We start from the raw sequence: 24,157 nt of genomic DNA, 5'->3' as shown, positions 1-24,157 counted from the left end.
TGAAACTATGGGAAACCACACTCTCCTACCGCTGGGCCAGCACCAGCACTATGGAAGGAAGGGTGGATCCGTTTGCAAATGGCTCATCCAGTGACCAAATGCAATTTCCTCTATTTCCACAGCATCTCCCCCTCTGAGGGCACACACAGCCACCACACCTTTCTCCACAGCTCCCTGGGTGGCCAGTGGCATGGACAGGGCATGAAATACCTGTGCAAAGGAGATGAAAAGAATCACCAGCTACTCATAAGGCAGCCTTGGAATCTAGATGGCCTAATCCCCTTCCAATCAATTTATTCCAATGAATAAATGTAGATGTGCTGTGGTGGAAGAGAGTCTTGCTGAGAGAGTCAGAAGCCTGATCTTAACCCTGAGCTCAGGCACTAATGCAGCCATGTGACCTTGGGCAAGTCATCTCCAGGCCTCAGTTTTCCTCATTGTAGAAAAAGGCTACAGTGAGGATCTCCAAGGCTCCCAACATCCATTATGAAGTCCTATGTTTCTATGACCCACATAAAGAGGAAAGTGGGGGAAACTAGTAGGGGAGGGAGGGGAAGAAAATGATGTGGAAAAAGAATAGATTGAGAATTCACAAAACTCTTAGGCTCAGAAAACTCCAGGTGAGCTTCTGATTCAGAAAGACATGAAGAGGAAACATGTGGGGGTGCCTAGGTGGGGAGAGCTCATGGGGGAGGGCTCACGGGGAGAGCTCAGTCACTCGGGCAAGAACTTCACTCCATGACATCTGGCCAGCCAAAGAGAGACCTGCTTTCCTACTGACTTGTAGCAATAGACAAAGTAGATGTTTCTAAAAGGGACAAGTCAGATACCCATTATGAAAGTAGTTTTGAAAAGGTTTAAAGTTCTATTTAAACATGAAGCAAAAAAAGAAAAAGAAAAAAGATTTTCTTGGAGGGTAAGGAGTGATAAAGAGAAAGAGAGTCGAGAAGGCCCCTGGAAGTGTGAATATATGCAGGATTTGGCAAGGGGGGAGTACAAATGGACAGATTTTATGCCGAGAATCCTTATTTCAAAAGCTGTGTCTCCCACACTTCCCAGCTCCTCTGTCTGACCTAAGTCTTTGGCTTTGCCCGGAGTGGAACAAACATAACCCTGTGCTTATCACTCAAAGTGAACCTTTTTTGAAATCATTTCACACAGTCTGGGCCTCTCCCAACCCAGAACACATGATGTCTTATCTCCCTCAGTGGAGGTGGAGGCCAGGAGAGGGTTTCCAGTAAGAAGAAGGGCGGTAGCGGAAAGGAGGAGGGGTGAGGAGTGGGGAGGGAAGGAAAAGGGTCTGGAAGCTGCAGCTACTGCCCCTCTGTTCCCTGGTCTCAAGCTGTTCTCCGACCTCCCGGTCACTGGGGCTCCCCGGGGAAGGCACTTTCACCTCCTCTGACCTGCCGCCTAAGCTTCTTGTTCGGGCACCAGTGGCGAGGTGGCACAGCATGGATTCGGGTCATCTTACAGAAGGCATCTGTATTTCTTTCTGGATGGAGCGTATAATGATTCTATTTATATATTGAGATTTACATTTGAGTACATCTGTTGCGCTGAGACTGCTGTAATAGTGACCCATGCTATAAATTATAAAATATGTATCATCATATTATGATATTAAATATTAGATTAAAGCATTTGCCTCCCCTGAGTTTATACCTAATCTGTCCACCGACAGAGAATTTAAACCCCTCCCATCCCCATCCGCAGGTAGATGGTCAAGTGTAGCAGGTGACACAGCAGACAATTTGTGGAGGGCTAGGGACTGGAAGACAAGACCCTGTCCTTCCTCCCAGAGAAACCCCCAGACATCCCACATCCCACCTCCCCAGTTTACAGCTAGAGAAACTTAGGTGCAGAGAGAGGAAGTGATGTCCCTAAGGTCATACAGATTTAAAAAGAAATGAGTTCTAGTTCTGATAGGGAAGCTTGCTCCATGTGACAGGGATGGCTGAGAGATTTGCTTGTGTCTTATTTAAATAAATTAAAGTTAACTAACTAGCTGGGCACAGTGAAATACTTGTTGTTTTAGCGAATTTCGTGGATCTGATCCTGGAATGAATTTTTAGTGCATTTCACCGATCTGATCCTGGAATGACTCGTTCCAGGTAGTGACTAAATTTTATCACCTGTGGAGACACCATTGCTGGCCATTTTGAAATTTTTTAACGTTTATTTATTTATTTTGAGGGACAGGGAGAGCAGAGCAAGAGAATCCCAAGCAGGCCCTGTGCTGTCAACACAGAGCCTGAGGCCGGGCTCCATCTCATGAACAATGAGATCATGACCTGAACTGAAATCAGGAGTCAGAGGTTTAACAAACTGAGCCACACAGGCACCCTGGTCATTTTTTAAAATATACTTTATTTTTTAGAGCAGTTATAGGTTAACAAAAAAACTGAGCAAAAAGTACAGGGTTCCCCTATACTTTCTTCTCCTCTCCCCCACCTTGCACACAATTTTCCCTATCATCCACATCTGTCATTAGGGTGCTACATCTGTTACAGTTGATGAACCAATACTGACACATGATTATAAACCCAAGTCTGTAGTTTACATTAGGGTTCCTGCTCTTTATGTTGCACATTCTACCGGTCTTGGCAAATGGTCATATCCTATGTCCACCATTACGGCATCATACAGAGGATTTTCACTACCCTAAAGATCCCCTGTGTTCCAGTTCTTTGTTTTATGTGCCCTCCCAGTGCCCAGCTCCCCTGACCGTGTAGTGGCTCACACAGGGCACCACGTGACTCCTACCCACACAACAGCACAGAGGCCCCGTTGTATGTGGTCAGCTCTGGGCCCTTGCAGCCTACGGAGCCCCACTCACCATGAAAAGCCTTGGCTCCTGAGGGATGCTCCTGGCTGTAATGGTCCTGAGGCTTTCTTGCTTCTTCTCATCCTCAGTGTATCTTCTGTCAACTGTCACTGAGCTCTGTCTTCCAATTCTTCTCTCTTTAGAATTCTGATACTCAGTATGGTTGTCGTATACTCTTGAAAAGCTTCAAACTTCTAAGTAAACAAGTACCCATATATGCTTAATGGGAGCATATTTTTAATTAGATATATGCTTATGTTTTCATTCAATACTCTCAAGCATTTGCTATTCTTATGAAAGATTTTCATACTGGGGCACCCGTGTGAGTCAGTCGGTTGAGCGTCCAACTTTCGCTCGGGACGTGATCTCACGGTTCATGAGTTCAAGCCCCACATCAGACTCTCTGCTGTTAGTGCAGAGCCCACTTCAGGTCCTCTGTCTCCCTCTCTGTGCCCATCCCCCACTCTTGCTCTCTTTCTCAAAAATAAATAAAAACATTTAAAAACTACTTTAGGTGTAATAAGTTCAAAATTATTGGTGGTGAAATTTATTATTTATTATAGGTGGTGAAATTTATTGTCATGCATTTGAAAATCGAGGCTTATTTTCAAAAAGATCAAGTAAATAGCACTCAGGTGCCTATACTTCTCATCAACAGTCACTACCGAGCCATCAATGTCAATATTTATAAATTTACAAGGTCACTGGAAGCTTGGGGGTTTCTTTGGCAAGAGTGGCAGGAGAGGAGGCCATTGCCAGCTGAAACTTCTAGAAAAGCACGTCAACATTTTCTATGGTTTTGAACTCCTTTCCAGGCCTTGATGTTTCACTCTTGAGCTCTAGGCACCCTTGGAAAAGGGCCTGCCCTGAAGACACATCCTTCCAGGGGCCTTTGTTCTAGAAATGCTACCATGACAAAAGTAAGCTGGAAATTTTGTCTTGAGGAGGAGAAACTGAAACAAGTCATCTGGAAGGGAAGAAGGGAAGGGGAGGAGATTGGCCCCATGTGGCAAACCAGTTCTGGACTCTCCTGCAGTGACCAGCTGGTCTACCTCACAGGACTGTCGTGACTATCAGATGAGACATTAGATGTGAATGTGCAGGTTGCAGGTTGTCAAGTGCTGGAAAAATACGAACTATATTCTGCTCAGTGCGTTGTAAGCTCCTTGAAGATCAGGACTGTAATTTTTCCATTCTTAGGCTCCCCTAAAGATTTTCTACATAGCACTAGCCATAAAATTGGCTTTCAAACATTTATGTGTTGACTGAATGGATACATTAGAACAAGAGAGAATCTGCACCCTCTAGATGCAAAGACTTATGCAAGGCTCTTTCCTCACCCTCTCAGGCTCCTAAGGAAGCTTCTAAGGAAGAACAAGATGCGGGAATGGTACTTTTATGAAGACTTTTATGTGGCTCCTCCACACACAACTTTGAGAAGAAACAACCATTTGTCCAGGATGACTTGGATATCCATCTGTCCGAACCCACGGAGTGAACAAGAAGAAAATGGTGAAACCATTCCCGCAATGATGGAGACGAAGTCATGAAGAGGCAGGAATGGTGAGGGAGCAGCAGCCTATGGTCCTACCATCTATAGATGGAGTCTTTAGACAGAGTATCAAAAAAAAAAAAAAAAGGGAAAACACTGAGTCACCCTGAGATTACTCCTCAGCTCCTGCTCTTCCTTCACCTTGATTCCTCCAACATTTTTTTCTTCATAGCCTAGTAAACAGGATAATGTTTTCTGAAAATTTTTGCCGAGTCTTCGCATTGAGAGAGATATGATCTTGGCAAGATACTCCTCTTTAGTGCCTTCTCAGAGGGCTCTGAGAAAAAGAAGTCAGAAGATATGGGAATAGAATGAACTTGTGGGAGTAGAGTCCCCAATTCATATTTAAGCCTTTTCTTTTAAAGTTTAGTTATTTATTTTGAGAAGGGAGTCGGGGAGGGGCAGAGAGAGAGGGAGAAAGAGAATCCCAAGCAGGCTTCACCTTGTCAGTGCACAGCCCAATGCAGGGCAGGGTTTATGATCCCATAAACCTTAGATCCCACAAAATCTTAACCAGAGCCAAAATCAAAAGTTGGACACTTAACCGACTGAGCCACCCAGGCACCCCTGTACTTAGAGCCTAGATCCTATGATTGTGAATGCAGGGACTGGGACAAAAGGCCCCCACAAAGTCCCCAGGGCAAGTTCTACTGAAGGCAGAGCAGGGGCTTCTAGAGTGAGCCAGAGAAGAGCAGGTGTGTCCCTACCTGCTTCTTTCCAGGCAGCTACCTGGGAACCAAGGACAGTGATACTCAAAACCACAAAGTGCTGGCCTCCTCCCTGATCTCCCTGCTCCCATCTGGTATCAGTGTTTCACATTTGGCTCCCAAGGTCACAGTAGCTCCCAGATTCTCCGACCTGAGCTGTGACAGCTGAGTCCCCCTTAGGTGGAAGGAACAGGAACCAACTTACTCTGGACTCACATCTCACCCTCTGAAACTTCTAAGGAGATGTCACACATATCAGGCTCAGGAAAAAGGCTGCTCAGGGTCACAGTGTGCTAATGTGGTGTTCGTTACTAAAATTTCCTAGAGAGGCCCATTTACATCTTAAACTGCGCAGTTAGGCTGGAAATCCTGAAAGGAAATAAAAACTGAGCAAGCCACTGAAGGGGGGCTTGGTCTCTGTGCACTAATTCCAGTGTATGGCTGGGACTCAAAGCAATGCTTTGGATGTATCAAGTATATCCAGATTTAGTACAGATTTCTGCCATTATTGGACTCAAACTTGGCTTCCCAAATGTTGATTCCTGAATCCTACTACATATCTTTGAGTTCTGGAACCTGCTTGCCATTTGGAGAGAACTTTGGTCCCTCCTCTCAACTCCTGCCACCATCCACTGAACACCTGAAGAGTTGTGCATGACTGGGTTTGCATGTGTATACTTGCTACAGCTTTCAAGACCTTTGATTCCACAAAGCAAGGCCACAGAAAATTATCAATGAATTCATTACAACAATAGGGCAAATCATTATTCCTATAAGAAGTTTCCTTTCATTGAACAGAAACTGTGATTGCTCTGCACTGAATCTGCTTGCATTCTCCTGAATCCTGAGTGTAATTTCCCCATGTTCTCCTAAAATAGACCTTGTCTTTTTCAATATGCATCCCCCCTCCCAGCCCAGCATCCCCTATATAGGTGCACGCAAAGGGACCCTCATTTGAAGCATAACTAATTGATCAACTGTTTGTGGATTGTGATCCACCTTGTCACAAACCTAACCTTTAAGATCATCCCAGTAGCCTCATGTTGCCAAGAAGTTCCCAACTAGCTTGATTGCTACTGAGCAGACCTTTCAGCTCCACAGAGAGGAGTCACCAACTGATACCAAACTGGGTACCTCTGAAGCCCCTAGTAAATATGTTTGGTGCATGGGTGTATGGGTGCATGGATGCATGCATGGATCCATGCATGGATGGTTCATGCACTTGGTCAGACCCACCAAGACAACATACCTGGGCAGTCTGTCTTTAATACATTTTTCTGAGAAGTTTTATAAGGCCAGAATATTAGAAGCTCAGAGTTTGAAAGAGTCTCTGAGTTCATCTATTCCAATCCTCTGTCTGATATAGGAATCTTCTTGACAACCTCTTATTTCTTGAAAAGTCCTTCAGTATCATTAACATCAATGAGGGTGGCAGGATCTCCCAGGTAGCTTTGGGGAAAAGTTCAATAGTTGGGCTTCACATTCAGTATGTCTAAGGTTAGTGTTGGGGTAGTTATGGTGATTCTAATGGGCAGGCACTTTTGAAACACACTGGTAGGGAATTCAGCCAGAAGCTGCCATGTGTGCACACAAATGAATAAATCCTCTCCTCCACTCTCAATGTTTCCATATCTCAATGGAAAGGATTATTCTAAGATTCTTGTACCCCCCTTTGCTTTTGCCAAGTGGAGAATGCTTCTTATTCCTGTACCCCACACCCCATTCCCATCAGAAATAAACTTATCATCCTCGGCTGTCTTCTACCTTCAGATCCAGTTGCTAGGCATTCAAGGCTTCTTCTTGGAGGGAAGTATGGAAATGGATTAAGTTGCCCCATCAATTCTCTTTCCTAATAAGACAAATTGAATCAGCCAGGGAGGTGCCCCCTCTGATCACTGCAGGAACAGAGTGAATAACCACGTACTCTTCCTGAGACACCTGCAATTGTCTTCCCACCGTGCTCTGGCAGATGTTGGCAAGTGCCCCTTCCCTGTCATCCTATCAGGCCCCCTCAAGTCTCATTTCCCTCAAAGCCCTCCTTGGCCACAGCATCCACCCACTGTGCTCTCACCCTTTTCTGAAAGTCATTAGCATTTCCCTCACATCCTGGTAATTTAGCTCTTCTCCCACAGTGCTTTGTATTGAGCAAGGTTTTCCTCTACTCAGTTATACTGTAAGCTCTTCAAGGATGTTTGTTCTGTTTTTTATTCCTGGAACTCCTTCCTTTCTTCTCTCTTGCACAGAGAAGATTCCCAGTATCTGCTGATTGTTTCACAGGTACTTCCCTTCTCTACATCTTGCAACCAAGAAAGGAAATATGGGGTTATCAATTAGCAAGTGTTCCTGAATGATCTGTATTTCAATTCTGAAACTTTACTATTCCTTCAATTCGCTAAGATGTGGTACTCTAGTTATGAATCATTCTGTTGCCGTTATTAAAGAAAGCTGTCTTATATGGCCTAGATCATCTACCTAACTTGGGGAGATAGCACGCCGTATCCTGGAGACACATCCTGGGTAAAGGCCTGTATTTACTAGAGAAATTGCTATTTGCACTTTCTTACCCAGTCCTGGTTCTTGTCACCTTTGCTCTAACATGTTGTGTGGGTTTGTACATCTAGCAAAGTCCTTAGGAGGTCTGGGTCTGGGGTCAGACTTCCCAGATTCAAATCCAACCCCTTCCACACACTGGCTGTACATCTTTGGGCACGTTACTCAAACCACATGCATGAGTTTCCTCATGTGTGTAAAAGGAGGTAACAGCATCTCCTCAAAGAGTTATGAAGACGGAATGAGTTGTTACAAGTAAAGCCCTTAGTAAGCTCTCAAGAAGTGTTGGTCATTGCTGGAGAAGCAGTCTAGGGAAACACATGGCCTTATCCTAGCTCTCCCATTTATCTGCTTTGTGACTTTGATTTTTAATTTTTTTAAATGTTTGTTTATTTCTGAGAAAAATAGAGAAGGAGAGAGACAGAGCACAAGCAGGGGAGGGGCAGAGAGGGAGAGAGAGAGGGAGACACAGAATCTGAAGCAGGCTCCAGGCTCTGAGCTGTCAGCACAGAGCCCACTACAAGGCTCAAACTCATGGACCATGAGATCATGACCTGAGCTGAAGTCAGAGACTTAACCAACTGAGCCACCCAGGCTCTCCCTTATCTGCTTTGTGACTTTGGACATATGAACCCATGATTGCCATTTCACCATCTATACAATCAAAATATTGATAATGCCTGGTGGAACTATCTCACAGGGTTGCAGTGAGATTCAAATGAGCTAATACATATCAAAATATCTTATAAACTATCAAAACTTACACAAACGTAGGATAACAAATGGCATCTCTTTTGCCTGCACCTGTATGATTGTACATCCTATTATGCTTTGTGTGATACCTTCTTGTTTCTGCCTCCTCCATTAGCTTGTGAGCTCCCTGAGGCAGAGACCACACCTTGCTCTCTCATCTATCAACCATGAAGTCCAGCCTGACACCAACATGCATTCAGTGAATGGAAAATTGGAAGAGGAGCAGTCTCCTTGTGGGTTTATTTTTCTGATATGTGTTCCAGAAGTTTGCTCCCCATTGGACCGCAGGTGCTGCCACTATCGCCTCACATCAAATGTAGCTTCCCAGAGGGCACACCTGTGAGCAGGGTCTGCAGGGAAGTGTCCAGTGTCCAGTGTCCAGGAGCCAGGCACCCAGGAGACACTAACTGCAAGGACACCCTGTCCACTCTGCTCCTGATACCTTTCTGGGTTCCAATCCCCTGTGCTCAGTCCCCAGTCTTCCCAGCTTCATGAGGTCTCTGATTTAGTCTGTGTGTTGTTGGAGGGAACATAATACCAGTTTAGTTGCCCTTAGGCAGTCCAAACCAGGAAAACTGAGAAATCAAACCTCAGAATTTCATAGAGTAGTGGTGACCTCAAGGCCTGGTTTCCTTTCTTCCTATTTTGAAATCTTCCCAAGGTGGCAAGTTTGGTTTTTGCACCTCTGTTCCCAGCTCCCATATCTTCATGAGGAGGGGTCTCAGAGGGTGCCCTCTGCCTGATGGTTTCCTGTATTATTTTTGCAACTTCAAAACACCCACCTGGTGCTGTGCAGGGAGAAAGCCCCGGATACATAGCTGCTGATTGGAATTAAAAGGACGGAGAAAACCAAAATGAGTAGACTCAATGGGAGATTAATTGCATAGGAGTCTGTTGACTGCATGACTGAAGCTGGATTTTTTTCGGAACCGCTGACTGCCTTCACATTTCCTGGTGGAAGTGGGGCAGGTCAACAGACAACCCAGAGTCGTAGATAACTTTTGCCCACACATCATTCACTTTTTGGAGCGTTGGCTTGAAATTGAGGGGTGTGTGTGTGTGTGTGTGTCTGGAACGACGTGCCTTCCGTGAGCCTCCGAGGTCTCTGCCTTCTCTTCCAATGGGCTGGTTACAACACAGAGGATGTGGACAGTGGAGTTTTTCCTGTTTGATGTCACACATCTACCCTTTAAAAATCCGAGGGAAAAAAGGAGGGAATCCAGCCTAGGATCCTCACGCCAGATACCCACAAAGAAGAGGAGAAAAAGACCAGGGAGTCAGGGAGGCAGTGTCAGGTTTCAAACTCTAGTCAGCCATTCAGAGCTCCGTGATGTCAGGGACCCGCCTTGGGCTCCTGGTCTCTGTCCTGTGCTGGGTAGTCAGAGCCTATCCTAACACCTCCCCGCTGCTGGGCTCCAGCTGGGGTGGCCTGACCCACCTGTACACGGCCACAGCCAGGAACAGCTACCACCTGCAGATACACAAGGACGGCCATGTGGATGGCACACCCCATCAGACCATCTACAGTGAGTAGGGGTTTCATCTGTGCTGGAAAGAAGGGGGAGCTCCTCTGTCCACCCACCTCCAAGGGGCCTGGGGAGGTCTTGGGCTAGACCAGAGGACTAATCCAGCCTCCTAGCTTCTTGCCTAGAATCTACGTGTGTGTGTGTGTGTGTGTGTGTGTGTGTGTGTGTGTGTGTGTTTAAACCTGGGGAGAAGATTCTGCCACCTCCCCAATTAGTGTTTACTTGTTTCTCCCAATAATTTACTTTTTTTTGAGAAAGAGAGAGGGTGCAAGTGAGCAAGGGGCAAGGGGGGTGGGGGGAGAGAAAATCCCATAAGGCGCAAAGAGAGAGAGAGAGAGAGAAGAGGGGCTCATGCTCACCCAAAGTGGGACTCGAACTCACAAAACCGTGAGATCATGACCTGAGCCAAAGTCAGATGCATAACCAACTGAGGCACCCAGGCACCCATAAATAATGTCTTAACTATAATCCCTCTTCCCACAAGGGCAGCTACTCTTGCTTTGTCCTACCCAAAGAGTCCAAAAGTGTACAGAAAGAAAGGCAACAAAGTGGAGAGGGAAAAAGCCAGACAGGCCATTGACATCGAGTTTGGCTCATAAACTTTGGACAGGGCTAACAACAGAGGTTGTCAAGAAGATTCTTGTATCAGACCAAGGATTGGAATAGAGGAACCCAGGGGTTCTTTCCAATTCTGAGCTTCTAATAGTCAGGCCTTATAAAACTTCTCAGAAAAATGTATTAAAGACAGACTGCCCAGGTATGTTGTCTTGGTGGGTCTGACCAAGTGCATGAACCATCCATCCATCCATGCACCCATGCACCCATGCACCAAACATATTTACTAGGGGCTTCAGAGGTACCCAGTTTGGTATCAGTTGGTGACTCCTCTCTGTGGAGCTGAAAGGTCTGCTCAGTAGCAATCAAGCTAGTTGGGAACTTCTTGGCAACATGAGGCTACTGGGATGATCTTAAAGGTTAGGTTTGTGACAAGGTGGATCACAATCCACAAACAGTTGATCAATTAGTTATGCTTCAAATGAGGGTCCCTTTGCGTGCACCTATATAGGGGATGCTGGGCTGGGAGGGGGGATGCATATTGAAAAAGACAAGGTCTATTTTAGGAGAACATGGGGAAATTACACTCAGGATTCAGGAGAATGCAAGCAGATTCAGTGCAGAGCAATCACAGTTTCTGTTCAATGAAAGGAAACTTTAAAAAAAATTTTTTTAAACGTTTATTTATTATTGAGAGACAGAGAGAGACAGAGCATGAGCATGGGAGAGGCAGAGAAAGGAGGAGACACAGAATCCAAAGCAGGCTCCAGGCTCTGAGCTGTCAGCACAGAGCCCGACACGGGGCTCGAACTCACAAACCGCGAGATCATGACCTGAGCCGAAGTCGGACGCTCAACCAACCGACTGAGCCACCCAGGCGCCCCAGTGAAAGGAAACTTCTTATAGGAATAATTATTTGCCCTATTGTTGTAATGAATTCATCAATAATTTTGCTCTGGCCTTGCTTTGTGGAATCAAAGGTCTTGAAAGCTGTAGCAAGATACATGCACATGCAAAGCCAGCTGGGCACACCTCTTCAGGTGCTCAGTGGAGATGAAAGGAGGGATCAAAGTTCTCTCCACATAGCAGGCAGGTTCCAGAACTCAAGGATATGTAGTAGGATTCAGGAGTCAACATTTGGGAAGCCAAGTTTGAGTCCAATAATGGCAGAAATCTGAATAAATCTGGATACACTTGATGTGTATTCATTTTTTTTGATGTGTACTCATTTTTTTTGCTCGTTTTTTTTTCAATGGATATTTAACAGAATCTTTCACTGAAGGGAACCCCAAAAACATGTCCTTTGGAGCATGACATGGAGTAGACAGTGTTCACCGGCTGTGGTGAGCCATGTGAGGTACAGTGTGTGTTGCTCAGCCTATGTCATGAAGCAGACAGCCTGAGTTGTAGAACTCAGCCCCAGAGAAGGCACTGATACTAGTTGGGAATGAATTAAAATGACTGGGAAGAAGCAAAATGAATGGAACTGATTTCAGATTTTTTTTAAAAATAGAAATTGGTTTTTGTTTTGCTAGATGTAGATGGTGTCTAAGCATGTGTCTCTAGAAATTGACACAAAGCTGCGTGGGGGCGGGGGGTCAGGGGGGTGGGAGGGAGACTTACTTTTCCCAGTTTATATAACTCTCTGTACTATTCAAATCAGTTACTGTGTGTATTATAAAAATAAATGTAGACACTAAGATCAAAAGTAACTTAAAAAGTTAAGGGGAAACACAGAGACATGCAGATAGGTAGCACAGGTAATTCACAGACTGGTGAAGGATTTGCTTTCACCCTGCTGGAAGGTGTGTGGTGTTTCCCCCTCCTAATTATTACATATTTCTGGTGAAATCTGATTCATTTGATTATTGTGCTTTAGTAAATTCCTGATTAATAGTTGAGTGTCCAACCCATCTTTGAGTTGCTGGTCATCGTGAAATTACCTGCCCTATAAGATTCTATAACTTCCCTTGGGACTCACAGCACTGATGTCAGGGAGACTCTCTGACCTCTATGTCTCCTGTCCCACTAAGAAGAGGGCCACCTTCTCACTCCTCACCAGCCTTGCTTCGTAGAAACAGCAGAAGAGATGCTTAGTACCCCTGGTTAATATCACTCCAGAACTCCTGGTATATTTCCTTCTTCTGTCTTCCCCACTGGCACTTTTCTTTACCCAAAGCTGAATTATCCTCGGGCTCTTTATTTATTTATTATTATTTTTTTTAAAGTTTATTTATTTTTGAGACAGAGAGAGACAGAGCATGAACGGGGGAGGGTCAGAGAGAGAGGGAGACACAGAATCGGAAGCAGGCTCCAGGCTCTGAGCCATCAGCCCAGAGCCCAACGCGGGGCTTGAGCTCACGGACCGCAAGATCGTGACCTGAGCCGAAGTCGGACGTTCAACCGACTGAGCCACCCAGGCGCCCCATCCTCGGGCTCTTTAAACTTACAAACTCTTCTCTTTCTTTTGGGGAGCTCGAAGCACTTTACATCTATCATCTCATTTATCATTTACTGGCTATGAGAATAGAACAGAGCCAATAATTTTCTACTTATAGAGCAGAGTGGAGGCAAGTGGCAGTAGTAAAATTACTAGCATTTAGAAATGTTTTTATTGTGGATAAGAATATTATCTCATGACATCCTCAAGATGACCAAATGAGATAAATGAATTCCCTACATATGAAAAACAAAGGTTAAAGAACTACACTGGCTTAAGTTCACCTTGAGGACACCCTGACCCCAACCCCATGCTTCTTCCACATGCCAGTCCATTGATCCCACCTGGCTGCAACAGGTAGTGGTTCCAGTAGCCAGTGATTTGTGCCTTCCTTCTGCCAAATTCTGCTCTAGAATCTGTGCAGCCTGTGAAAACCTGCTTTCTGAATGGGCAAAGGGAAGGCAATCTGTCTCTAACATTTTCTGCACTTTCTCGCTAGCTCATGTTGGTTTGATTCAAGTCTGTGCATCCTTTGTGGTGGTTGCTTGCTGTTCCCCTGCAGGCGGTTTCCTACTAGGACCAGCCCTGGAGCTCAGGAGCACAGGTGGCATGCACACTGCCCCCACTGCCCCCAGCATGAAGCCCTCGTGGCTGCCAGAGCTCCCGAGTGTCATAAATGGTAGACCAGCACATGCCACGTAATGCCTGCCATTTCCCAACGCTTTTTGAAGAAAGTCCCTTTTCCAACCATGATAGCATTTGATTCTGACTGGAACCCCACAAAGTAGGCAGGACCACTACTATTATTCTCTTTACCCAACTGAGCAACCCAAGGCTAGAGCAATGACTTGTCCAAGACTACCAAGTCAGTAAGTAGCATAGGTGGGACCAGAATCCAGGTACCCCCGTTCCTGGGTCAGCGACCCTGCCCGGACACACTCAGGGGCAGCGTGACTTGGGGTTCCCATGGGTCACAGCATGTGTCTGGCACTTGGTTTCATCTTCTCAGGCTTGTGATGATTCCTGTTGGAGGCAAGCTGCAGGGTCATGGAAAGAGGATGTTAGAGTCACCATCCTGTGCTTGAATCCTGCCCTTAGTTCCCTTTTCACATAAATTGGGATGCTGCTACAAACCATGTTAATGCTAACATCAACAACATCATAGTTGTTCTGAGAATTTAAAATATGTAGAGTACCTAAAAAGTGCAACACTAAGTCTATTTTTTTCCCAAAGTGGGTGGGGCAAAAGCTTATATTTTACACATTCCTTTTGTTTCCCTCAGGGCTTGCCATAGAGTTAGCCATATATTTGAGACACATAGGCAGTCCTTGTTATGGAGCAATTTAAATACCCCCGGCACTTCCCATACCCCACCCCGCTTCCAGAAACTTCCCTCAAGGCTAACCCTTAGCAAAGCTTGAAAACAAATTAACATTTCTCCTCAACCATCTTGCTTTCTCTTTTTTCTGGGCTTGCTCCTGCCCTCTTTCCTTCTGTCCCACATCATTCTAATTTCTGTCCACATGAGGCTCTATACTCAGCTAGTGTCTAAGTATTGTTTGCTACTCTCCTCAGAAGTCTCTGTATTGAGCCGACACAGGGTAAGAGGGGGAGACATAGGTGTAAGTCATCCCATGAGGCTCCACCACTTACTGGGCACAGGTGCTGGACATTTACAATATCTCCACATGACATTTCTGAAAAAGAAACTTGAATACCTGCCTGGGGGCTGTGAGGCCAAAGGAGAACCATATGGGAATTCTGCAGTAGGCAAATGCAAGTGACCCCAAAGACTTAAAGAAATGATTTCTAAGCAGAAGATGTCAGGTAATTAAAAAGTATTTGGGGTGGAAGTCTTGTTGAATTGTACTCTTGCCACAAAACAGAAAGCTTTAGATCATACTTAATCAGTCCTTGCTACAATGCATCGCAAATGGTTAAAATTGCAAGTCCCAATGAGGGCAGGGCGTCATCAGTTATTGAAAACATAGGTAGTACATGTGGATGTCAAGCTCTTGTTGGAGCCTGGTTGTTGAGTGGGGGCATGGAAAGACCATGAAGGACAGCACTGGAGGGGACACCACCAAATAAGAAAAGGACACAGAACAGCAATGAAGATCCAAGAAGAAATCACATTCATCCGTGGTATCTATTCGACATAGAAAGATAAACCCTCGGCTCCTAAACAGCTCACTCATAGGGAAGCACTTAGTAAACATGGCTAAGGCAAGGTGAATGAAATGCATGCTGTAATAAAGGTGTGGGCATTAGTTCTGATTAGGGAGACTAGGAAAGTCTTCATAGAAAGTGACATCTGAGCTTGGCCTTGAAAGATGAATGACTTCAATAAGCAGAGAAGGGAGGGACAGATCGGTTCTAATACAGTTCTTGACACATAATGGGTGCTGGGTGATGTGTCACTGACTACTGTATACTTTCCTGGGTGGAGCTCAGGCTCTACATGCAAGCCAGATCCTTGAAAGACATCGCAGCATAGACTTAAAAATTACAAAAGCCCAGAAGGCATGGGAGAATGTGATGACCACCACAAACATTAAGAGGTATTAACCAGGCAATGGGGAAAATAAAGAAACATGTGTCCAGCACAGGAGTTTGGAGTGCTCTGTACAGACAAGAGGAGAAAGTAGGAGGCAAAGAGTGGGGGCGGGTAGTTTGGAGGGGAGAATCCAAAGAAACGAAGCTGAACAAGTAAGTGCAAGAGGAGTGAAGTGAAAGGAAATCATCACCACCCTTAAAATCAATCAAGGGAGGGGCACCTGGGTGGTTCAGTTGGTTGAGCATCTGGCTGTTGGTTTTGACTCAGATCATGACCTCATGGTTCATGGGTTTGAGCTGCATTGAGCTCTATGCTGACAGTGTACAGCCTGCTTGGGATTCTCTCTCACTCGCTTCCTCTCACACACATGTGCATGTCTTCTCTCTCTCTCTCTCTCTCTCTCAAAATAAATTTTTAAAAAATTAAAGTCAATCAAGGGAGGTTTCATGGAGGTGGGTTTTCAAGAAGTGCCTGGAGATAGGAATTGGATGTGCAGCCAGGTTTCGACCTGGATGGTTTTCTCCACAGGTGCCCTGATGATCAGATCGGAGGATGCCGGCTTTGTGGTGATAACAGGTGTGATGAGTCAGAGGTACCTCTGTATGGACTTCAGAGGCAATATCTTTGGATCGGTGAGTTTCTTTTTGTGCTGGTCGCCATTTAGAGATAATTCATTTCTTCACCAGAACATAAAATCTTACAGCTTAAAGATTCCATTTTCAGTGCTTGGTGATATTGCCACCGAGTGATGTAGTCAATCTAAGTAGGAGATGCTCAGGTTTATACATGGGGGTTTGAACCCAGATAGTCTGGTTCTGGAGCCCGGGCTCTTGGCCTCTAGAGTGACTGCCTGTTGGCACCCACTTTTGTACCTTCACAGCACCTTGTGCGTAGTGAGAAGCCTACTCTAGTGAGAAGCTATTGGCGTCTTCCCGATTCTTTCACTAGACCTTCTTGACCTTAGGCGGGTCCCCTCTCTTCTCTGAATGTCAGTTTCCTCACCTGGAAAAAGTGAAGTGGGATCTCTCTGCAGTTAAAGATCTCTCATTAAGGATCTCTGTCTGCCCCAACTGTGGTTGCTGGTGGGTCAGATCGGCAAGCAAAGGATTTCCCAAACTACCGGTTGCAGGCATATTCCAAAGGGTTTTGATATCATACAATGGTAGGACCGCTCATCTCCGGAGCCTCTTACCACCAGACAGACCCGCCAGAAATACCATGATGGCAATGACTTTCTGTTGTGCTCGCTGCTATGTCCCAGCACCTACAACACTATCTGACCCGGAGTAGACAACTCTCTGTGGGACAAATAGAGGCACCGACTTAAAATATCTGCTGACCACATTTAAACCTACTGATAGTCCTCATCTGGTAAAACACTCCATGGAGTTAGAGGATTCAATGAAATCGTGTGTGAACGCCCTAGCAGGCATTCGGTGAAGGCCTGTACTAAGTTAGTGGCAGAGCCGGGGCTCAAACCTAGGTCATCGGTGGCCAGAGTTCACCCAATCTCGGATAGGAGTGCCCTCCCTTATGTTTGGCCCTACAAACTCCAGCCCCCTCCTTTCTCCAGGTAAGGAGGCAGACCCAAGCCAACTTTCAGCCGAAAGAGGGTTGAGAGGCAGAGGCCCAAGTGGCCTCCAAGTTGGCCCTGCCTCCAGAAACGGGCCCAAAGTGCTGCCCGCTGTGGCCAGCCCAGCCCCAGGGACCCCGTGCAGGCCCCGCAGACCAGGGCCACCGCTTCCCCCGCCCAAGGGAACGAGGGGTTCAAGACGCCTCCCAGACCGAGCCCCCGGAGGCCGGGCGGGCCTCACCGCTCTCGCTTTGCCCCTCCAGCACCTCTTCAGCCCCGAGAGCTGCAGGTTCCGACAGCGGACGCTGGAAAACGGCTACGACGTGTACCACTCCCCGCAGCACCGCTTCCTCGTCAGCCTGGGCCCGGCCAAGAGGGCCTTCCTGCCGGGCACCAACCCGCCGCCTTACTCCCAGTTCCTGTCGCGGAGGAACGAGATCCCCCTCGTCCACTTCAACACCCCGCGGCCGCGGCGCCACACCCGCAGCGCCGAGGACGCCGAGCGCGACCCGCTGAACGTGCTGAAGCCCAGGCCCCGCATGACCCCCGCGCCGGCCTCCTGCTCCCAGGAGCTCCCAAGCGCCGAGGACAGCGGCGTGGTGGCCAGCGACCCTTTAGGGGTGCTCAGGGGCAACAGGGTGAACGCGCACGCCGGGGGGATGGGCGTGGAGAGGTGCCGCCCCTTCCCCAAGTTCAACTAGGGAGACCAGGAGCGGAAGCCGTGGCCGAGCCGTCCTTGCGAAAGCCGCACGGCCTCCGGCCTCCGGTGGGACCTGGGCCCTCTGCGGTCCCGGAGCGGGAGGGTGGGGTGAGGTGTGCGGGAGCCTGTTTCTCTCTCCACCACCAGGAGGGCCCCGGGAATGCGCCTTTGAGGCCCGAGTGGTGGCGGTTTCACTGCCTTCCCCACCCCACCCACACCACCTTTCTGAACTTAGAAGCCCAGAAAGAGAAACTAGAAGTTTCGCCCTCATTAAGGAGCGAGGGATTCATTCATTCCCACCACCCTGCCCCAACCAGGCTGGGCAGTTTCTCTCCCCTGTGCCTCTCTTCCTCGTCAGTCTAGCATTAAAAACCAAGCAATGGCTTCCTGAGCTCACTGCTGCCAAGGTGACGGGAAGAGCGAGTACCAGTTAGCTTCTCCACTGCTCCTTACATTTAGGTTACCTGCCTGGGCCCTGTTGGCATTTGAGTTTGCAACGCTGACCTAGGGCACTAACGGAGGAACTGGGCAAACGGCTAACAATCCTAATCTCAGGCCTTCGCCCTTCCTTAGAGCATCTCTGGAAAAGAGCTGTCAAAAAGGTTGGTAGCAGGCTGGTGAAAATGGAACTAGAATGCTCGGAGAACTGAGGCAAGAAATCAGGCTAGGAAATTCAACCTCCCTACGGGGCAGGGACCCCTTGCCACATTCTTTCCCCTTCTATGCAGCCAGAGCCTGGGGGCCCTGCCTGTTCCCAAGCGGTCTGTGATACCGCCCTATGGACCCCATCTTTGGCATTAGTGAATGTGGCCTGAGGAAGCGCTTTGGCATGGGCTCCTGAAAATCTCCCCTGCTAGGAAATAAAAATAAATATTTTAAATGGAAATAAACTGAAACTCCCCTAAGAGGCATGCGATGAAGCCTACTTCCAGGTCGAGTAGTACCGCATTTGGGATGACTTACAAAACTGTAGTAACACGAGGGGGCCTTGGGACAACGGGACCGCTCTGGGTTGGGCTTTCTGTGGACTGGCAGGCTGTGTCCTTATGTCTAAGGGAAGGGGTATCAAGGGCTCAGGGGGAAAGAAGTCCAGTAATCAGGGGACTCATGTGTAGGCATTCCACAAAGACCAAGCTGCCAGCTCTTCACTATACTCTCTTCACAGCTCTGCAGCAGTGGCTAGAGTTAGCTAAAACTGCCGGGCTGGCAGGAGTCCACTCGGAGTCTTTGTCCACTTGCAAATCCTGGGGGCATTACCTGAAGATGGTTCTCAGTCCCGGGAAAACCAAACCTCACTTACCAAACAGCCGAGGTGCCAGACAGGTGGCCCTGACGGCTCAGCCTCCCCCTACACGGCCTTACCACCTGCTTCACAAGGGGGCCCCAAGTTCCTACCTCTGTTCCTCTCAACCTACAGAGCAGGATGCTAACAAGCAGAGGAGATTTAAACAAGTTTCTTCCCACTTTGTTTTCTTTCCACTGCCATCATGCACCCAGCCTTAGAAATTGATCCGTTATTTTACTTATGAAACATTGGACCACTGTTTTCACCTGAACTTGAAGGACTAGTGCCCATTCTGAAACACTAAAACTATATATACTACTATATAGCAGTGCATGGCAAATATTTTCTCGATAGTTTTCATTTCCTTTCATTCATATTATACTATATAAAAGCTATTGGAAGCTCCCCAATACTGACTAGATGTAAAATCTCAAAAGGACTTTGGTAGAAAATTGGTTGTGATCTTATAAACCCAATACCATTTATTAGGGGTTTTTCCTTTGGTAGGAGCCAAGGCAGTCCCCATAAATTTCTATGTTCGTTAGCATGTGGCAATATTTATTTATTTATTTGGAAATTTTGCCTATCGCTCGATATTTATAGATATTTATAAAAGTGTAACCCCACCTCTTTTCTTTCTTCTGTTTAAAAGAAAAATAAAATTTATCTCAGCTTCTCTTAGCTTTTCCTTTCTGTATTACTACATGAAAGCATGTCGGAATATGATAACGAAAGGGATTATGGGAGGGCAGCATTGTGAAAATCCAGATATAGCAATATTGAATTGGAAAAGAGTATCAGAGTTTTAAAATATTCAGTCCTTGCTATTCATAAATGGACTCAGCAGTTTTGGTTAATTCAGACAGAATTACTGAAAACAAGGAAACTTTCCTATCAATATTGAACTTCTGATCACTCTAGCTCTAAAGTGTTTTCTTTAAGGAGAGAATTTTTCACTTGGAAAATACCAACAGACGTAACCACATCAATATCCCAGTGAACCAGCTAGTATGTACTTGACACAGACACAGTGTTCCTGCCCTGAGAGTCCAAGCCATGGACTCTATGTCTTCTCTTTTTGACACTGGTGTCCCCAGAATTTCTTCTTTAGTCTCTATCTGACCAACTACCAAAACAGGAAGCAAAGATGACAATTACACATTTATATCACAATTATATACAAATACACATTTGCATTCTAATTTACCTCAGCTCAAAACTAGTTTTTCCACTGCCTGATGTTAGCCTCTCCCTTGTAACAATTAACACAGAACTTAGTATTTCTGAAATAAAAGGCAGAAGGGGTAAGAGATTCTGTTTCATTTCTGGCCTGAAGGGCTTTAAAATCTGATAACCCAATAAAATGGAACAGTACCAATATAACCATTTTGCAATAAATAGGCCTTCATTCCATTATAGGAGAATTGAACACTGTAGAGAAAAGTTAACATGTGGACATATCCCCTGCACAAACTTGGAAGAGTTCTTTTCTGTGTCCATGAAAGCTCTCCCTAAGGAAAAGGAAATTTAAAGCTTTTAACACAACATAATTAGCGGAGTAAGGATGGGAGAAGGCAAGTGAAGAAATCTGTACATATCACTTTCGTGATACATTATATAATCTGGCTGCTAGAAGCTTCAGAGATCTAAACATAGGCAGGATGCCCAGTATTTAAAGCCCAATCTTTATCTTGTCCACAGAATTATAAATCCTTGCAGGATAAAGATAGCATCATAACCCTCATACGTATTTGTACAGATACTTAATGTTTATACAGAACTTGTATACATCTTAACTAATTAAGATGTAACCACATCTTAACTAATTTAACATGTAACCACATAGCTGCCACTTCCAGCCATCACAGGGTAACTGGTAATGGATGTGCTGTCATGCCAAAACAACTATAAAACAAAATATATGGGGCAATTGTTTCCACATATGGAGTGGCACAAGACTCTGATCTGTGGGAGAAAAGAAACAAGTCCCATGATCATCCCCCTTCTCTGTCCTCGGAACACATGACAGGGAGATGGAACCCAGGCAGGGTGGCACCCGCACTGATCTGAAAAAGCAGCTGGACGCTGGGGGGCAGGGTAGCTGACAAGAGAGAGGTCTGCATGAGCGCTCACTGCAGGTCTCTGGCCAAGGACGGGGCTGCACCTGCGGCAGGGCCAAATTCAGCAAGACCCTACAAAGACCACCTGCCACAGAACTGGGAGATAAGCAGTGAATGATACCAAAGGCCATAAAATGCTGAGAAGTATCAGAAATCCAGCTAGGCCAGGGCACAGGGGCTCACTGAGCGCATCACCATTTAACTGAGATGTAGAAAGGCCACATCTTAGAAGGAGTGAGCCCCAGAGAAAAGGACGCACCCTAAAACTAAATTTAAAATGGAATGAAATAGGCCTGCTGTAACAGAGAATTACACCATGCCTGACAAGGCCACAATGGTCTGCTGCTAATTTAAGTGTCTTCCTGTACAAATGAGATGCCATTTAAAGGAAGATGACATAAACCAGACTCCATGCATGTTCTCATCCACACTCTATGAGAAATAAGGGAAAATGGCCCACAGTCAAGAGAAAATGCAATCACTAGAAAGCACCCCAGATCTTGGAATTAGCAGGCAAGAGCTTTAAAGAGCTATTATAAATATGTTTAAGGGTTTTCAAGGAAAGTATATCAAGGAATACATAGATCAGGAATCTCAGGAAATTTTTCAAAAATCTAGAATTGAGGGTGTCTGGGTGGCTCAGTCACTCAAGGCATCCGACGCTTGATTTGGGCTCAGGTCGTGATCTCATGGTTCATGAGTTTAAGCCCTACATTGGGCTCTGTGCTGACAGCATAAAGTCTGCTTAGAATTCTTTCTCTCTCTCAAAATAAATAAACATTAAAAAGATTTTAATATCTAGAATTGAAAAATAATAACAGAAGAGAAAAATGTATTAAATGGGCTTAATAGATTGGCGATCTAAGAATAAATATCCATTTAATATAAACAATTAATATAAATTATCTAATCTGAACAAGAGAAAAAAAGTTTTAACAAATGTCCAGAGTCTCAGCAATCTGTGGGATAGTATCAAACTGCCCAAAACATGTGTAAGTGGAGTCCCAGAAGGACAGTAGCAGAAAAAGTTTAAGAAATATTTGAAGATATAGTAGCCGAAATTTCCCCAAACTGGTGAAAAGTGAATGTACTAATACAAGCTCAGAAAACCTCAAGCAAAATAAACACGAAACCACACTTCCGTGTATCAGTCAGACTGCTGAAAAACAAAGATAAAATCTTGAAAGCTGTTGCAGATTTTACATACAGGTAAACAGCTAGAAGTATGTATATGTACATGTATATATGGTATACTTCTTTCCCTTGGTTTCTTTACCACTTAAAGCAAAAATTACAATGTGGTACTATGGGGTTTATGATATAGGAAGGTGGGTACATATGGCAAAATTATCCGAAAATGGGAAGGGTAAACAAAATGGTTGCAGGATGATAGCACTCTATGTGAAATCATCACACAGTATGACCTGTATGGGGTAAGTTATGAATATTGCATACTGTAATTCCCAAAGGAACCACAATAATAATAACGCAAACAAGTATTGGCAAAAAGCCAACGGATATATTAAAAGGGATTACTAAAAAAATATTCAATAATTTCAAAAGGCAGAAAAGGAAGTAGAACAAAAAATCATATGGAACCAAAAGAAAAATGACAGTATAAATAAATCCACTCATATCAATAATTACAGCATATAAATAAATAAAAATACCCAACTATGTGTTGTCTATAAAGATGGATGGAAAGGTACTGTATTAGTTTGCTAGGGCCAACATAACAAAATACCATAGACTGGGTGGCTTTAAACAACAGAAATTTATGTTCTCAGAGTTCTGGAGGCCAGAAGTCTGAAATCAAGTCTGGCAGGGCCTCTCACTTTGGCTTAGAAATGGCGGTCTTCTTGCTTGTTGTCCTCACACGGTCCTCTCTCCGTGCACAGCCAACACTTAGTGTCTCTCATTGTCCTCTTCATTTAAGGACACAAGTCAGATTGGCTTAGGGCCCACTCTAAGCCAGTTGGCCTCATTTTAACTTAATCACCTCTTTTACAGGCCCTATGTCTAAATACAGTCACATTCTGAATTATGTGGGACTAGGACTTCAACTTATGAACTTGGGGAGGAGGGAAAGGGGCACAATTCTCTCAGTGAGTAAGCAAGGAGGCAAAGAAATCAGCAAGGATAGAAATATCTGAGCAACACTATTGATGAATCTCATATAATTTACATTCAAAGGCATTAAACCCAACAACTACAGAATACATACTCTTTCCAAGTACATATGAAATGTCCATCAAGATATACGCATGAAATGTCCATCAAGATATATACGCTGAGTCAATAAACAAGTCTCAACTCAAAAATTCAAAATCTTACAGAAAAAGTAAAATGATTGAATACATAAAAAAAATGAAGAAAAGTCCAGTCTCTCAGGCAAAATTCCAAAAAATTTATGTAAATACTCTGTCCTCAAGGAGGGGGGCATAAACCCCCACTGTGCACACTGACTTTCTCCCAAAGGGTACAGTATGGAAAAGGGGGAAAAAAGCACAACTTCACCATGGAGAAACCTCACAAGCACTATCTCAGCCAGGTGATAAAGGTCAACATCAAAATCAACATCAATAATCAAATGAAGTAAGTAATGTTCATAGTATGTACTCTTGATATGTGATAAAAATAATACTTTGCCTCCGTGTTCTTCTCTCAAAAAACTATAACCCAACTCTAATCATGAGAAAAAAATCAAATTCCTATAGAGTTCTGACAAAACATCCAACTAGTGCTCCTCAAAACTTCCAAGGTGATCAAAAAACAAAGTCTGGGCACCTGGGTGGCTCAGTGGGTAAAGCATCCGACTCTTGGTTTTGGCTCAGGTCACAATCTCTTGGCTTCATGGGTTCAAGCTCCACATTTGGCTTTGTGCTGGCAGCTTGGGATTCTCTCTCCCTCTCTCTCTGTCCTTCCCCCACTCAGGCTGTCTCTCTCTCAAAATGAATAAACTTAAAAAAAAATCACTATTTAAAACAAACAAAAAAAGTTTAATAAACTGTCAC

At 45.2% G+C, this 24,157-nt stretch overlaps 1 protein-coding gene and 1 long non-coding RNA gene across 2 annotated transcripts; both read left to right on the top strand.

The window, feature by feature from the left end:
* The first annotated feature begins 546 nt into the window (after nucleotides 1–546).
* LOC122225539 lies at nucleotides 547–9,273 on the top strand. The gene is made up of 3 exons (XR_006205234.1): nucleotides 547–620; nucleotides 4,173–4,387; nucleotides 8,502–9,273. It is a non-coding gene; the product is annotated as an uncharacterized LOC122225539 (long non-coding RNA).
* Nucleotides 9,274–9,716: 443 nt separating this feature from the next.
* On the top strand, nucleotides 9,717–17,826 carry FGF23 (fibroblast growth factor 23). The gene is made up of 3 exons (XM_042948392.1): nucleotides 9,717–9,912; nucleotides 15,994–16,097; nucleotides 17,302–17,826. The coding sequence occupies exons 1-3, from the start codon at nucleotides 9,717–9,719 to the stop codon at nucleotides 17,737–17,739; spliced, it is 738 nt and encodes a 245-aa protein (XP_042804326.1). The 3' UTR covers nucleotides 17,740–17,826.
* Nucleotides 17,827–24,157: the final 6,331 nt, after the last annotated feature.

Source organism: Panthera leo, chromosome B4 (genome assembly GCF_018350215.1).
Source record: "Panthera leo isolate Ple1 chromosome B4, P.leo_Ple1_pat1.1, whole genome shotgun sequence".
NCBI lineage: Eukaryota > Metazoa > Chordata > Mammalia > Carnivora > Felidae > Panthera > Panthera leo.
This window is presented reverse-complemented; position numbering and strand designations above follow the sequence as displayed.